At 44.4% G+C, this 16997-nt stretch overlaps 1 protein-coding gene across 1 annotated transcript in view; it reads left to right on the top strand.

Moving 5' to 3' along the window:
- The window catches only part of LOC129068791 (heparan sulfate glucosamine 3-O-sulfotransferase 3B1), a 41580-nt gene extending 37413 nt beyond the window's left edge, over positions 1–4167 (top strand). The window contains exon 2 of the mRNA XM_054571214.1: positions 245–4167. Coding sequence (XP_054427189.1) covers positions 245–863 — 619 coding nt within the window. The 3' untranslated portion in view covers positions 864–4167. The remainder of the gene's footprint in view (positions 1–244) is intronic.
- The last annotated feature ends 12830 nt before the right edge of the window (positions 4168–16997 follow it).

Here is a 16997-nt window from a genome sequence, read left to right as displayed (position 1 = left end):
ACAGAAACCTGTATCCTACTCTTTACCTTGTAGAAAGGGGCATTTACATTTCAGGTAGACGGCGTCCGGCCTCCAAACTTTGTATGGGACATTAATGTACCTTTCAGGTCAAAAATTCTGCTTGCATTTTCTTACCTATTTCTATAACTGTTCCCAATGAGGAGGGAGCCTGGGTTAGAAGTGTTGACGTTGAGAGGTGTGGCCAAAGAGGCGTCACGTTCTGTGGTCTGTTTCCTTTCCCCAGGGACCTGATGCCCCGAACCCTGGACGGGCAGATCACCATGGAGAAGACGCCCAGTTACTTCGTCACCCGGGAGGCCCCCGCGCGCATCTCGGCCATGTCCAAGGACACCAAGCTCATCGTGGTGGTGCGGGACCCGGTGACCAGAGCCATCTCGGACTACACGCAAACACTCTCCAAGCGGCCCGACATCCCCTCCTTCGAGAGCTTGACGTTCAAAAACAGAACCGCGGGCCTCATCGACACGTCGTGGAGCGCCATCCAGATCGGCATCTACGCCAAGCACCTGGAGCACTGGCTGCGCCACTTCCCCATCGGCCAGATGCTCTTCGTGAGCGGGGAGCGGCTCATCAGCGACCCGGCGGGCGAGCTGGGCCGCGTGCAGGACTTCCTGGGCCTCAAGAGGATCATCACCGACAAGCACTTCTACTTCAACAAGACCAAGGGCTTCCCCTGCCTGAAGAAGGCCGAGGGCAGCAGCAAACCGCACTGCCTGGGCAAGACCAAGGGCCGGACCCACCCCGAGATCGACCGCGAGGTGGTGCAAAGACTGCGTGACTTCTACCGGCCTTTCAACCTCAAGTTCTACCAGATGACCGGGCATGACTTTGGCTGGGATTGAAGGCACCGGGACCGTGTAGCTTACCACGTGGCTTATATATTGAGAGAAAGTATATGTATGTAAAATGTACAGAAATATATTTTATAATAATTTATTTTTAATTCATAAACAATTAATTCACTAAGCTGCCTAGCCACACTCTATTTAGAGAGTTAGCTTCATAATCTGTTAACATTCCAAAGTGTTTAACTCTAATATTTTGTTCTTTTCCTCACAATTGATGGTGCTTCTATTTCCCTCCCTACCCATTATATTTAAGAAGAAGAAAAGCACAACTTGAGATTTTTGTTGTTACGGGTACGCAGCCTTCGATCGCTGTCTGAATTCACTTGCCGTCTCCGTGCGTGTTGGGCCTCCCATCCCAGCTTCGATTTCTCTTCCCACCCATGTACCTCGTAGGAGCGCTGGCTGCCCCAGCGGTGCTGCACTCGGCCGGTGAGACCTCAGGGGCAGCTTCCTGATCCACGTGCGGCCATCTCCGAGGATGTGGATCCCAGACCGCCCGCTAGGTTTTCCCTGTCTGCTTAGCACGCGGGAGAATCACCGCCTCAGCAGGGACTCCCACCTCCTCTCCGAGTCAGCATGCCAGGGTCCGTTTCCTTCAGATTTTGAGTTTGAAGGATGGCCCTGCATCCTCTTTTGCCCTAGTCTCTGGTTCATTAACCAGCTTGATGTGTATGCAAATGTTAGCCCCCTCTTTCCCAGTCACGTGTGCGAGATGCTTGGGTGCTGCTTTAGAAATAAAGACGGTCTCTCCTAATTTGCATGAGAGCTCACCATGCTCCATTCTCCAGTTCTGCTCTGACACACCAAAGAATTCTCCAGGCTAGCAGAGCCATAGGCACAAACCTAGGGTGCTCGGGTGTTGAGACCCAAAGGGCTCAGGTACATCCCATGCCATCAGCATCTACCAAGGTGCTGTTAGGCACAGAACCAGCCATGTAGGGCACATCCCAGTAGGCTGACAGCCTCAATGGGGGAAAAGAGAAGGACCCTCAGAAGGACAGGTGGCCTGGCAGAGGAAGGGTGTCCTTGACCCCCTGCTTGACGTCTGGAACTCCTCTCCTTGGAATTACTGGCTCACCACAGATGGACAATACTGTCTGTCATAGTGAGCAGCCAAACAGTGAGAACTAGGAGCAGCCCTTGTAAGGCCAGGCCAGGGAAGCTGGCCCCACGTTGCCCGTGAGCACTTGAGCCAGACATTTGTGCAACTGTCTCTTGTCTTAGCCTGGTCTTGGCAGAAGGGTTGCCAGAATTGTTGCTGCTGATGCAGAATGCTCTCCCCATGCCTCTCTGTTGAGAGAGCAGCTGGGGATCTTTCATGATGACTAGCCAATAACAGTTGGGTAACCACATAGCAATATCACATAATGACATCCTCACTTTATCTTCAGTTTTCTAAACCAGAATGCTTCCACCATAAAAGAATCATTATTGGACTTATACATTCTTTGAGGCATGTATGGGAAGATATACATATTGCCATAATAGTTAAGTTATGATATTTACAAAGGACACTTTTGTATGTTGTAAGGAATAACTTGCCGATAGAGTAAGAAAACTTATATGAAGAGAATAAAATCATTCATTTTTAGAAACTGATCAGAGATGTCAATGGTTTTTGAGTGATATCTTGATGATCTGGTTTGTATTTGCCCACAAGTTCCGGCCCAGATCTTGCTAGGTCGTGCTTAACAGCAAAACTGTCATCCTGTAGGTTCTGTGCAGGAGGATGGCCCGCGGGCTCTGTGCATTCCAGAGATGTTCTCTTCCTTTCCTAGCTTTGTTGCTGCCTCTGCCAAGGAGCGCAGAACCTGCACTTGGGGTCCTGCTGTAATCTTAGCATGGTTCTCCCCTCTTGCTACTTGTGTTTCAGAGATTTCCGCAGAGGGTGCTAATTAGCTGTGTATCTTTTCAATCAGCAGACTCATTTGAAATAAAACTGACAACACCTTTTCAATGACAGCATGAAGTAAAAGTCGGTATTCACGTCTTCCACCTAATTCTGTCCTGTCCGCTTTCTGGCCGCTCTCATGATCTGACCAGCTCATGACACAGAATTGCAGTGAAGTTCAGAGGAGGGTTTGCGACAAAGCAGTTGGAAAACAAGCACGAGCTATTCCTTCTCCTTGAAGTCCCTGCCCTCTTTCCAAGCTGGACAATTTTTGATGGAGTTGTTTGTTCCCTGCCTTAAAACTGAAACAGGAAATTTTCAGATAGAAGGAGGATCATTTAGTCATAAACACTGAAGTGGGTCAAGATTCTATTCTGGGTCAAATCCTTGAATCCAAACAGATGGTGATAATAAGCACTGAAGGTCTAGAGCAAGTTTTCTATGTAAAATAAATCAATCAAGCACCCTGTGCCTCTCTTCACGGGGCTCTGCTGGCTTACAGCTCGTGACCGATCCGGACACAGCGTCTGCCCCAGGGTTACACCCCATCATGTGACAGTTATTGCAGGGCCTGACCCTGTATGTCTTCCTCCTGGAGAAGTTAGGCAACACATTAGACTGAGCCTTGGGTTTCTCCCTGTTCGAGCAGTCTGCAAGCCACCAACTTAACTTTTAGCTGCTGGGAAGCAGACGCCATCTTACGTTTCGGCAATTTGTCCTAGTACATGTCTTGCATTCCTTCCAGTTCACAGGAAAAGTTCTGATAGTCATTGGAATACTTTATTTCTCTCAGTTTTGTTTCCTTTCTCATTAAAAACAAAACTATGAACAAAAAATTGGAGGATTTTATTGTTTCTCTGTACTCCATGCTTTCTTTGAGGTGTTTGTACAGTAGTCTGTTAACTTGGTAGTTGGTGCCTACAAAGATATGTAGGTGTAGTGACTTAATTGGATGAAGGAGGAGGAGACATTGTCTTCTCATGAGATTCTCTTTGGAAGTCATTTTGAATGGCAGATACATTTTAGACCTTTGGAGAAACCATTTTGGATCCTGCCAGGGTATTTTCATAAGAAAGGAAAATGGGAGGTTCCATTTAATATGTATGTAAAATGCTGACAGAGGACAATGTTGTTTTTCTGTTCAGTTGATCAACAAGGATGGTCAATAAATCTTAAAAGTGTGGTTAGATTTTTTTTTCACTCTTGTAATGTTAATTTATGACTGAGTTTCATTCAGCCTCGTAATCTGAAATACTGTGCAAATTCAAGCAGTGTGTCTTCTATAACCTGGATGTTAGAATAGCCAATATGTACAAAAAATTAAATCAAGTATTTTGTCCTATGTATAACACAAATTAATTTTACACAGAGAAAGATGTTTCTAGGAAAATGAAATTCTGGTAATTGATACTATTTCTTTGTATGAACAAATAAAATATATTTTACCAACTTGTGGCTACTTTTATGTTTTCTTTTGTGTTGCAGACCAACGAGGAAGTGGAATTTATTCAATAAGTAATCACGTGCATGCACACAGTACATACAACACACAGAGGCAATATGTGTGTAGGTTGATCCTTCAGATTGTGAGGGGTCCAATCCAAAACCCAAATAATTCACAAACATTTGGGGAAAATTTTTATGACTGAAGGAAGCAGTGAAGAGAGGCCTCTGGCCCTTGGGAGAGCATAGCTCCCCTAGAGGAAGTGCTGTGAATCACACAATTCCAAGAACACCCCGGCGGTGGCTTTCAAGAGCACCTTGCCGCTGCGCGCTGCAGCCTGGGAGCGCTCAGGTTCCAGGGCGCGGCAGGTGTCACGACAGGAGTGATGTAAGCAGACCACTAGTGGCTGGGTGATCTGGGCAACGGTCGCCTCTCCGGCTCACATGGGCTCAGGAGTCTCAGGTCAGTTGTTTAGGGGTCCCTATCACGGCCTTTCTGGATCTCCAGCCTGTCTCAACTGACCCTCTGTTTTTTCGATTTAGCACACCATCTGCATGATTATTCTTTACTATTGTAAACACTCCAGTCCTTCACTTAACTTTTAAAAAATTCTCAATTGAGATTTATTTTATTTTGGTATACTTTTGGTTGAGTTTTAAAAGTAGCTGACATCAAATTAATAAATTAATGCTCAAACCAAAGAGTCCTGACTTAAAAAATAAACATTTTATTGAAGTGTGATTGGTTAACAAAAGTGCACATATTTCATGTATGTAACTTGATGAGTTTGGAGACGGGTATACACCCATGAAACTAACACCATAATCAAAACCACAATCACATCCACCACCTCCAGAAGTTTCTTCCTGCCTTCTTGTTTTTGTGATAAGAACATTTAACATAAGTTTTGTGTTCTTAGCAAGTTTTTAAGTGTACAATGTGTTGTCATTAACTACAGGGACCATAGTGTACAGTAGGTCTCTAGGACTTAATTCATTTTGCGTAACTTAAACTTCATTTGAAAAGGAAACGTTATAATCTCAGATGAAAAGCCTGACCATAAAGAGATGATCATAAAGAAACACAATGAAATCAAAGCAATGCTATGAATTTCTAGCTACATGTGTCTTAAGCCGGGTTCGCCTCAGGCTCAGCCACTGTGCCTGGCAAATGTCTCTCCTGCTGAAGGCCAGTACCCACCTGGGGTTTGCATCTTGCCATGAGCGGTGAAAGAGAACCGAAGGAGAAATGGCTTGCCCAATGCTATGCGGTGTGTCCGCCAACGCCTAAAACATGAGCGTCATCTCTGGTAGCACTGGGTTTTCTCATACTTTGGGGATCTGTGATCCCACTAAGGAAACATCTTGGGCAGAGTCCAAGTTGGACATCAGCCTAGCATTTTGTGAAGGCCATGAAAAGAACAGCCTACGGAGGGGAGGTCAGGTGGGAAACAGGTCTTCGTTAACCCCTGGTTTTCAAAAGCCCCCATTACATCAAGACTGCTCCTTCTGACCTAGGACGATGCTGCTAGGTGAGTACGGGTGGGCCTTGAGTGCTGACTCAACATTGCTCCCCACCAATGTGATGCTTTTTCTACACAAGGGTCATGAAACAAACCTGAAATTGACTTCTCAGCCTGATGGAACTACTCTTTAGAAGAGTAGTTCCCAAGCTTGGGCAAATATTCAAATAATTCAGAGGCTTAAAAAATGCCGAAGCCCTAACGCACCTGAGACCAGTTACATTAGACTCTCTAGGGGGTGAGGACCCAGCGTGGATGGACTTAGAAGCTCCCTAAGCGTGGACCCAGAGGGCATCATGCTAAGTGAAGAAAGCCAGACAGAGAGACAAATACTGGATGGTCTCATTTACATGAAGACTAAAAATGGCAAAGCAAAATAGAGTGGTAGTTGCCAGAGGCTGGGGAGTTTTGGGGGGAAATGGGGAGACACCAGTCAATGGTACAAATTTTCAGTCATAAGATGAACAAGTTTGAGGATCTAATATAGAACACAGTGATTATATAGCTAATGATTTCATGTCATGAAGACCTAAGAGAATAGGTCTTACTTGTTCTCACCGCCAAAGAGGAAATGGCTACTGCATGACAGCAGGCAGGAGGCAGCTAGTGCTGTGGGGGCCCTCACTTCACAGCCCATACAGGCACCAATCAACACGCTGTGCCCCTTAAACTTACGCCGCACCAAGCATCAGTTATATCTCAATAAAGCTGTAAAGAATTTTAAAAATAAAATAAAAAGCTCCACAAGTGATTCTAACATGCAGCCAAGACTGAGAAAGCATGGTTCTCAAAGTGCGGTCTCTGGGCCACATCTGCTTCCCCTGGGAACTCGATAGACACACACATCTTTTCAGAATCAGAAACCTGGAGTTCAACAAGCATTCCTGCTGATTGCCATTCATGCTCCAGTACAGTGCTGTTAGACTTCATGACATTTTAAAGCTACAGAGCTTGACTTTCTCATTGGGTACATTTTCCTCTGTACCACATTCTTCACCAATAAAGCCAACTCCTCAGCAGCCCCTCACTTCTCTCTCCAGATCTCCCTTCAGGGGTACCCCGGCACAGTCAGTCTTAGCATTTCCAGCAGTGGCCCTGCTGCACCAATCCCTCCCTCCTCCGCGGGGTCCTCTCTTATCGGGCAGCCCCCAAGCAGTCATCTGTAACCGGTCCCTGATGCTGCCTGACAGTGGAAGGAGGCTTGTATGTCATAAGGGATTTTTGTCGTAAAGAGTTAAAATCCTCTAATTCCTAATTTTACCTCACCTTCAACAATTTATTTAACAATCTTCAACAATATATTTTCAGCACCTTGAAATTGATGTTTCAATTTCAAGTATGGGATTGATATTTCTTTTCTTATCCCTCACAACTGAGTACACAACTGACTCCCTAACGTCCACTGTCAGGCCATCAAGATTAAAGGTTCCACTTGGCCATCATTTTCTCGATTAGAAAAAACTCACCTAAACCCACAGTTCCTATCGCTGACTCTGATTGTATTCCTTCATTTTCACTAATTTTTATGATTATTAGGTGTGAAAGACAATAAAATTGTTATGTTATTGCACAAAGTTGGCAGTAGTAACACATCTGTGGGTGCAAAGCCTGCATTCCCCATGAGAGACAGCTTTGTTCCCATCCAGTGGTCTATTCCTGTGTGAACTAAGAACCCCAATGCCTAGTTTCTGAGGAAGGTGAGTAGAAGACCCTGCCCCTGCCTTTAAACCTGTGCTGGCCCATCTGTGGCTCCTAAACGTCTTCCCTGTAGTCCTCAACGCTGTTGCAGTTCCTCCACAAAATCCTGACCTCAAAATATCTAGGCCTGGCACGCTTTTGCTTTCTATATATTTAACAAGAGAAGGCACAACAGAGGACATTGAATCTCCATTGGCAGCGCTAAACATCAGGAACTTCCTAAGAGGAGTTGTCTGATGGGAGGGATGTTCAGAGAAGTTGATTTAAGACATGATATTCCATACGAATTGGAGCAAGAAGAGGCTTCAGTCAGAGATCAGTTGATTCATTCAATAAATATTTATTGAGTGCCGGCTGTTGCTAGGGAGACAACCCTAAATAAGGCACATTTCCTGCTTCAAGGAACTACTATTCTATGGAGGAGTTGAAGATGCAACTTGAATGCAGGGTGACAAGGGCCATGACAAGGTGCTGTGGGAAACCAGGACGGGAGTACGTAAGCTGACTTGGGGCAGTGTAGGGTAAAAGGAGGGTCAAACCAGAAATCTGGGAGGATGTAGGCAGGTGATTGGACAGGGGCTGGTGAGGAGACAGAGGAAGAGAATCATGTGCAGAGATCTAGAGGTGAATAAAGGTGGCCTGTTGGGAACTGCCATTCATTCTCTGTGGGTGTAGCATGGAGTGCAGTGGGTGTAGTTGTGGAGGGTCGGCAATGACTGTGCTGCAGGCCCATTAAAAGCAGCCCAACTGCTTTTGACCTCCAGACTCTTCTTTCTCCTTGCTACTTGACACCTCTATTTGGATGTATCCATAAGCATCTCAGACAAAAACATGCCCAATATTGAATTTGTTGTTCACTTTATTAAATCTTCTCCCCTAACTTTACCTGCTTGGGAGTGCTCAATCTAGAATACTTGGCTCTCTTTTTCTTTCACATTCCTCATGTCCAATCTATCACTGAGTCCTGTCAAGACAACTTTCAGAACATCTCCCAAGTCCATTCACTTCTTTCTTTCTCCTCTGATGCCTCCAGCTGGTACAAGATACCACCCTGTCTCGCTAGGCTCTTGCAGTGGCCCGACCTGCCCTCACACATACTTCCTCCTGCTCCGTCCAATCTAGTCGGCTCACAGCAGCTGGGGAATCTTTTAAAAACTCAAACTGGACTGTACACTCCTCAAGCTAAAAGCCCTTAAGTAGCTATTAAATTTCAGAAATATCCTAACTCCTTTGTTTATCTTGGAAGTCCAGCCTCATTTTACATCCTTTTCTCCTTGGTCCCCATGCTTCAGCCACAATAGCCTTTCAGCTCCTGGGAGGAACTTCATTTTCTTTGTGGATGCCTTTCTGCCAACTCCTTGCCTGGCTAACTTATACTTTTCTTTCAGATCTCGACGCCCCCTCCCCCATCTGCATGAATTCCTCAGTGAGGCCTCCTCTGGGGTAGACGGTTACTACAGTATGCCATGCCACCTTGGATTCGAACTCTCAGGCAGTCGTCCCTCACACTGACTCAGTGCTGGGACTGTGACCGCTTTCACCTACAAGACACAACAGAAAAAGGGCTGTGGCCCTTCCAGGACAATCCCTTGATTGGTCTGGCCACCTCTGCTTCCTCTCCCTAAGACCACTCACTCACTCTTGCAACACCCTTGCCTCACCATGCCCCCCGACCCCACCACTGAACCCAGCTGCCATGCTATGAATAGCTGGAAACACTTAGAGAGACTGTATGCAAGTATGTTAGTCAACAGCCTCAGGTGAGCTCCCAGCAGACAGGCAGCCAGCTGCATTAGTCAGACATCCTGGGTGTTTCAGCCACTTAAGACCCCAGCTGACTGAAGCTGCAGTCAACATCATGTGGAACAGAAGAACCACCTAGCTGAGCCTAGTCAACCAATGAAACTGAGAGAGTATGCCTGCTTCTTCTCTTGAGCCACTACATTCTGGAGTGGTTTGATATAAAATAATGGATAATTGGAATGATGCTCAATCTAAATGAACTTGAGCTCTCATTCTAGCTCAGAGAATCCAATCCCCTTCCTTCATTGCATTTGCCACAATTTATGCTCATGTATGTGTTTTGTGTGTGCTTGTTGCCTTTCTCCAGTCCTGGGCTGCCACCTCCATATGTAGTGAGTGTGGCTTCTTACTCACCAGAATGGAGTCTTCAAGGCAACTTAATAGTTCTTAACTGTCTATGGAATGAAAGAATAAGGGGCTTAGATTATTATCCTGAGGGAAGAAGGATGGGAATTTTAAACAGGTGAATGACAACATAATTTTACGTGAGAAAAAATGGTGATATTTTAAAATCTAGCTTTCGATGAGGGCATAATACTTCTCCGAGGGCTTTTCTTATAGTTAAGAAACAATAAAGACTTTTGGTTTTGAGAATAGAAGGCTTTGGGCTAAGTCTGGCTGAGAGAAGATGAGACAAGAGAATTTAAAAGTTACTGAAAAATACTGTAAAAGGTGACTTCCTTGGGCAGAGAAAAATAAATTAAAAGGTTTTAATTTTTTTGAGGTAGGCTCTAGTGAGACCTTTAAGAAGACAAGAGACCTAGGTGGGGGCATTGTGAGGGGGGAATTTGACTCTCAGAGTGTTCTTCAGGGACAGGGAGGGGGAGTTCAGTCCCAGGGGAGAGAGGTGTAGATTCCTTATGGGGGAAACGTGCTTAAGCCTGTGTATTAGCTTCCTGTGGCTGCTGTAACGAAAGTATCACAAACTACATGCCCTTAAAAAACCCAGAAACGTATTGTCCCACAATTTTGGAAGCCAAACATCTAAAATCAAGGTGTGGACAGTGCCACACTCCCTCTGAAGCCTCTAGTGGAGGGTCCTTCCTTGCCTCTTCCACCTCTGGTAGCCTAGGCACTCCTTGGCCTGTGGCTACAAAACTTCAGTCCCTGCCTCTGTCTTCACATGGCCGTCCACCTTCTGTGTCTGTCTTCACATGGCAGTCTTCTCCATGGGTGTGTCTGTGCCCAAATTTTCCTCTTTGTATGAGGACCTCAGTCATGGTAGACCCCAACTTTATGGCCTCATCTTAACTTGTTTATATCTACAAAGACCCTATTTCCCAATATGGTCACATTCAGCAGTGCCAGGAGTTAGGACATCAACATAACTCTTGGGGAAGATATAAGTCTATCCATAAATTGTTACCTAATTTAAGTTGTTATTGGGAGGTGCTCTAATTTCCCTCCAATATGCAACCCCAAGGCTTTTTAAAATTGCTATAGGCTCTGTGGACCTTTACAGTGGAATATCAGAGACATTTGGGAACAAAGGGAGGGTTTGGGGAACTGAGTAAGAGGGAGAAGGCTTGTACTACAATGGGCCCCCAGGATGTGCAAGCCTCAGAAATAAGAGACAAGAGTGCGGACTTCCTGCAGTTATGTCCTAGTTATCTTATTTGGCTACAAAAGAGAAGTGTGAACTTGAAAGGCTATGGAACTTGGAAGAAAATCAAGTTGCAATCACATTAGCACTTTAGAAAGATGATGTTGGCTGCTATGTGGAAAATAGATTGGAATAATTAGGAGGAAGAACCAAAGGGTCAGTGAAAGGTTGTTGCAGTGACTCAGACAAAAGAGGATGGTAGCTGGGACTCGGGCGATAGACTGGAGGTTGGGGGAAGTCAAAGGGAACCACAGAGAGTCGACTGAAGGAGTTTAGGGGGTGAGGAGGCATCAAGGATGACAAGCAGGCTTATGGCTTAAACACCTGGGTGGATATCAATACTGGGGCTTAGCTGGGAAGCTAAGAAGGAAGGGCATTCTGCTCCAGGAACACAGGTGCTAAGAATGAGGACCTGGAGGGGTGGTGGCTGGGGTAGGACTTGGCTGACTGACTAACCCTTGCTTTTCCAGTTGGCCTGCTTTCCCAAATGTCACAATATGGGCACCGTCAGGTTGAATGAGCTTCTTAAACATCTGAGGGCATAGAGGGGCAGATTGAACTGTTGGAAATCAGAGAAAAATCTCAGCTGACTTGGGGACTCTGGGGAAGATTATATCATCTTACAGAGTTTTTAATAATTGTTTATAGTTTATAGTTCTATTTCAATATTATGACTTTTTTTTAATGATCTATGGATAGAACTATATGGCCATTGATAATGTGCTCAATAGCTGCAGAACATTGTCATCTTGAGGGTTTGTTTTTTAAGGTTTCTCGGGCTCCTACAGATCCAGACATTTGGGCAGCATCAAAACAATATATTACGTGTATCAAGAGGTAAGAATTTTAAATAGGTGATTGGTGACTCAGTATAGTGCAGTGCGTCATTAAATTGACCCTCACTAAAATGTGGTAATTGTAAAGCATCTAACTGGTAACCATCAAAATATAAAAAACTCATGCAATAGGATGGTCTTTTGTGTATATAATACCTATCTATATCTATATATCTATGATTATAACATATCATCTATATCTATATCTATACTACATATCAGGAGTAATGAGCTCTATTCAAGACCTACAAGCACCATTGTAATGATCCTGAATGTAAAGATCCATTTGGGTCTTTGCCTTCTGCCCACATGACCATTTACTCATGCCTTTTGGGGTCTGACCGTGGGTTCTATGAAGAAACAAGGAGTGATGTGCAGTCTCATAGTATCAGGCCCTTCTTGCCTCAGTTTCCCCAATTTGAGTTTCTTATACAATCTGTCTGCAGGCTCAGCCCATTCTACTCCAGATTTAGAGCCCTGTGCCACCACGTACTAGCTCTGCTGCCTTGGGAAAATTACTAAGCCTCTCTGAACCCAGTATTCCTTAGGAGTTGACTGGAGTGCATGACACTGGCCTAAGAGATTTCACTTGCAAAACACTTCTCATGCCACCCGGCACAGCTAATGTTTGATAAGCATTACTTTCCTTCACGCACCCCTCCTGAGTGAGTTTTGATGAAGTTAGGACAGAGATCTAAAGACGCAGGTTCATTTTTGATGATACCAAAAAGCAATGCCATGTGTACAAAGCCAGCCTTTTATGGTCCAGGGTGAGACCTTTAAGCCCAGTGACCTCAGCGCTGTGGAGTCCCTCCAGCCCCTGGCCAAGCTGACCTGCTTTAGGATTTGGTAGGTCCTCTGGAGTTCAAGGCTGCCCTGGACTCCCCTCTGTTCGGGTAACTCTTACCTGCAGCCCTGATCCCTATTCCTCGTGATCCAGGGGCTGGAGCCCAGCCCAGAATGGCTAGTCTGTGTGTTACAATTCTCACCCTGCTGTCTGACAGCTTTGTGCTTCCTTGGACTTCGGGTCTCCACGCATGCCTCTCTCAGGGATTAAACCCCCAGGTGAGTAGGTGGGCTCCTGAGCTCTCCCAGCCCCCACCGCGTGCACGCCTCAGCATCTCCCAGTCCTGCTCTGCTGGCCACCACTGACAGACCTGGGGCGCACTGTGGCAGGAAGGTTGAATAGGTACCGGGTGTGAAGACGTCATGTGAATGTTGGCTCAGTCTGTGCCCGTGAAAGTGGGAGGAGAGGTGTCAAACTTTTGGTCACAGAGGAAACTATTGATTCAGTGGGTCTAATCCCTCATCAATGGGCACCCCTTAACGGGTGTCCTTGCCCTGCTCACCTTCCTCACCTGCAACTCCTTGCCAGACTTCCTAGAACCCTGACTATCCTCCATCCTTCCTTCTCCCTGATACTTCCTCTGTTACAGCCCAGCTCAAATCCCATCTTTTTTGAAATCCCTTTCTGAAGATTCCAGTGCATTCAGTCATCTCTTTTCTTTGAACGTCTGCTGCCTATTTTCTCAATAGTACACTCATTCGCACTTTACAATTCAGTCCACTGCCCATCCTCTAATCATATTTATTAGTTTATTGTCTCAGACAAGTTCATGTTCTAAGGGTTTTTGTAACCCTCTCTATCACTCTGTGTGCCAACACCACATCACCTCACTTTGATTACAGGAAGAGCCTCCCTCTAGCTCTCTGCCTCTGGTCCCACCTTGCCACTGTGAGCTCCCATAGTGCACCTGGTGAGGTATTTAAGAAATATTCTTGGTGGTTCCCACCGTTTGCAGGAACCAGTCTACATTCTGTCATGGGACCGCATGCACTTTGTCATGATGGTCCCTTGCATACCTCTTCTCCCTTTTTTCTAGTAACAAGGAAAATAAAATTCTATGATGTTCTATATTAAAATTACAGCAACCAGAGAGGGGGAGAGAGAGAGGGGGAGAGGGAGAGGGAGAGAGAGAAACTGAACAGTTAGTTTGTTAATAACTGTGGGCCAGCTTAGTGTATGATGGAATTTTTGGTTAATTTTCAGGTGGCTATTTCCACGATTATTCTAAAGAGAGAATAGCCAGGTGCCTTTGATCCAAGGAACCTCTGCTCATTTAAACATGAACATTCTGGACGTGCCCACAACCTCTCCAAGGGAGCAAGCACCTCTTCCTCGGAGTCTGGGCCTATCCCAGAACTAGCTTCTTTTCACCTTTTCCCACCCTCTTTGTCCATAGTGATTAAGACTAACTGGATCATAAGGAAAACACAGTCTGTCCAGAGGGTCTGTCTACAGGAAGAGCTAGGGCTTACGGAAGTCTCCTATGCAATCGTGAGAGCACGAGCTCTGTGCTTTGTAATAAAGCTCTATGGTTCTAGCTTCCCCTTCCCTTAGATAAATACCTCTCCACTTTGGCAGGCAGGCTGCAGTATGCAAGTGGCTTACCACGTCTGCACTCACTGGGTGCAACCCTTTCTTTTTCCTGAAGTTAATCCTTTTTGGTGACTAAATACCTAGTTGATACTAACTTTCGGTCAACAATGGCTAATTTAAATCCTTTCAGAATAGCTTACATCTTTCTCCCTCTCCCCCGCTTGATGTATAAAAATATGCTTGCAACACTAAAGTGGACCAGTGAATCTTTCCGACCTAGCCATGCCGCTGGTGGCTTAGACTGTTTGCCCCAGGACCAGTGTCCTTCTTCTCCTGTATCTCCTCCTCCTTCTTCTCCTTCTCCTCCTTCTGCCCTTTTCCTCCTCCTTCTTTTTCTCTTCCTCCCCTTCCCTCACTCCTCTTCCTACTCCTTCTTCTAGAGACGGCCTAATAAGCACTTCGATTTAAAAAGACTTTTCGCCATAAAGTTAAATTTTTTGTTTAACACTGTCTTCATCAGCGTCCAGCTTTGTTCACAAGTTATGCTCTGGCTACACTGAGCATTTGTTTCTCAGAATTCGGCCTGTGTCTTTACAGCTCCTTGCTTCATATGAGCAATTTCTCCTTTCTAGAATTTTTCTATGCACTTTCATTCTCTGTTCGTGTCTGCTTTTTTTCTTTTTCTACATTTTCAAATTTGTGAAATATACCTGAAGACAAATACATAAAACATCTATGAACAGTGTAACAACTGTCCTGTTTATATTTACTCAGAAAAACAGACGATTATGAGCACCCGAGAGGCCCCCTGAATGTGCCCTCCCCTCACATAGGTTACCGATATCCTAAAAATTGTGATAATTATTATCTGACTTTATTGAGTTCAGCCTCAGTGAACATGTGTCTCTAAACACTAAGGATTAGTGTTGCCCATTTTTCAACTTTATGTGGCTGAAATCATACTCTTTTGCATCAGCTTCCTTTACCCAGCATCGTGTTGGGGAGCATCACCTGTGTTGTGTGTGTAGCTGTGGTTCTTCTCATTCCCTCCTGTATGTCATTCTGTTCCACGAATATACCGTATTTGATTGATTCACACCACTGGTAATGGACATTTGGGTTTTGTCCTCTCGATTTATTCTTCTTCACAGTGTTTCTCTACCACTAAACATATTATTTAAATAGAGGAAGTTCATTCATCTTCCTCTAATTGAACGTAAGCTGCATGAGAGTAGAGGCCGTTTGTTCAATATTGGATTTTCAAAACTTATACAGAGCTTGGAACATAGTATATCTACTCAAAATAGGTGTTGTTGAATGCACGAATGTTGACTTAAACTCTTCCTGGCCCGGTGAGGTGTTCCTCATGCGTTTCCTCCTCTTCCAGGCCCTCGTCAGCTTCACCAGGCAGACTTTCAGCAGCAACAACAATAATCATACTCTAGTGGTTGAGCACTTACTCTGTGTTAGGCAGCGTACTGACATGCATGATCTCAGTTAATGCTCCCAAACTCCTCTGAGGTAGGCAGTAGGCAGTCTTTTTATCCCCATTCTACAGAGTCAGACACTGTAGTTCAGGAAAGCAGTCACCTGCCCAATGTCGTACAGCTCAGAAGGTAGGAGTCAACCCAGTTACTGATTTTGAGGCTAGGTTCTTTGTCCCAACCACACACCCATTCCCATTAGGCTAACACTATCATAGATGCATTCAGCTTGGCTCACTAGGGTTTTGACATTAAAAACAAAATTTTATTGCAAATATTAAAGAAAATGTAGATTTTTTTTCACAAGGATGTTATAAGAGCTCTTATCACAATATCAGCAATAGACCAAGGCCCAGAAGGGTGATGTAAATGTTTAAAGTAGTGCCACAGCTTCCGGGTAACTCAGCCGGGCCTTGCCCTCCAGTCCGACTAGGAAGTCTGTTCTTTCCAGCTGAATATCCTGCCTCAATGCTTTGAAAGCCAATGTGAACAAGAAGAACTGTGCGCCCCTGGGACCGTGAACCACTTCCTCCGCAGCGGGCAGTTTTCCCCAGCCCGTGCCCCTGCTCGCCTCTCTCCCATGGCCTGTGGGCTGGGCTGCTCCTTTGAAGCTGTCCAGCAGATTAGGGAATCTATTCAAACTCTTCATGGGCCATTAGCATCCTTTCTTTCTGCAGGGCACTCTGTGAATAGACTGCCCTGTTTCAGAGGAAAGAAACATAAATACGTCCTTGAAAAAATAAATTTTGACCTGAAGAGTTTGTAAAACTCAATCCTTTATCATCTTGATCATCTCCAGTCCCTAAGTTGGTGAAATAACATTTCAAAATGTCATGAAATAAAGTGGCCAGGATACGCAGTGATCGATGGGGCCGGCCTGACAGCTCCAGTGCTTAGCTTGGGATTTATGAATCAAAAGCTTTAAAACTTAACCCGAGAAAGTTTTTTTAAGTACTACTATTTCCACCTAATTAAGGACTGTCATACAAACATGATTTATTTACAGCTATCATTCATGTATAGAGTAGAATTATTCAAGTTTTTCTTTTTTAAAAAAATTTTTAATGACTTTAGTGCATTAACTCAAAGGGTTTTTGAAAAATATCATCTTCCCCTTTCTGGATAAGAAATTAATGCCTACTTATCATATAAAATTTAGAAACTATAGAAAAATATAATGAGAACATAAAAATTACTTGACTCTTACCATCTGAAGTTAATTATGGTGAACACTTATAGGAAGATATTTTCAATTTTTTCTGTTCACGGTTGTATATAAATTTATATACTATATTATTTTATATTATAATATATAAATATATAAATTAAATTTATATAAATATATTTATATATAAATTTATAGATAGTTTTATTTATTTAACATTGCATTGTTACTTATTACACATACTCCCAACAATACACATTGCTAGAAAACACAATATTGAATGACTTCAAAGTAGTCCATCT

This window comes from Pteronotus mesoamericanus, unplaced genomic scaffold (assembly GCF_021234165.1).
Source record: "Pteronotus mesoamericanus isolate MK-2021 breed Mesoamerican mustached bat unplaced genomic scaffold, CSHL_Meso_final contig_22, whole genome shotgun sequence".
NCBI classification, from domain to species: Eukaryota; Metazoa; Chordata; class Mammalia; order Chiroptera; family Mormoopidae; genus Pteronotus; species Pteronotus mesoamericanus.
The sequence above is the reverse complement of the archived record's forward strand: the minus strand, read 5'-3'. Positions and strand labels throughout refer to the sequence as shown.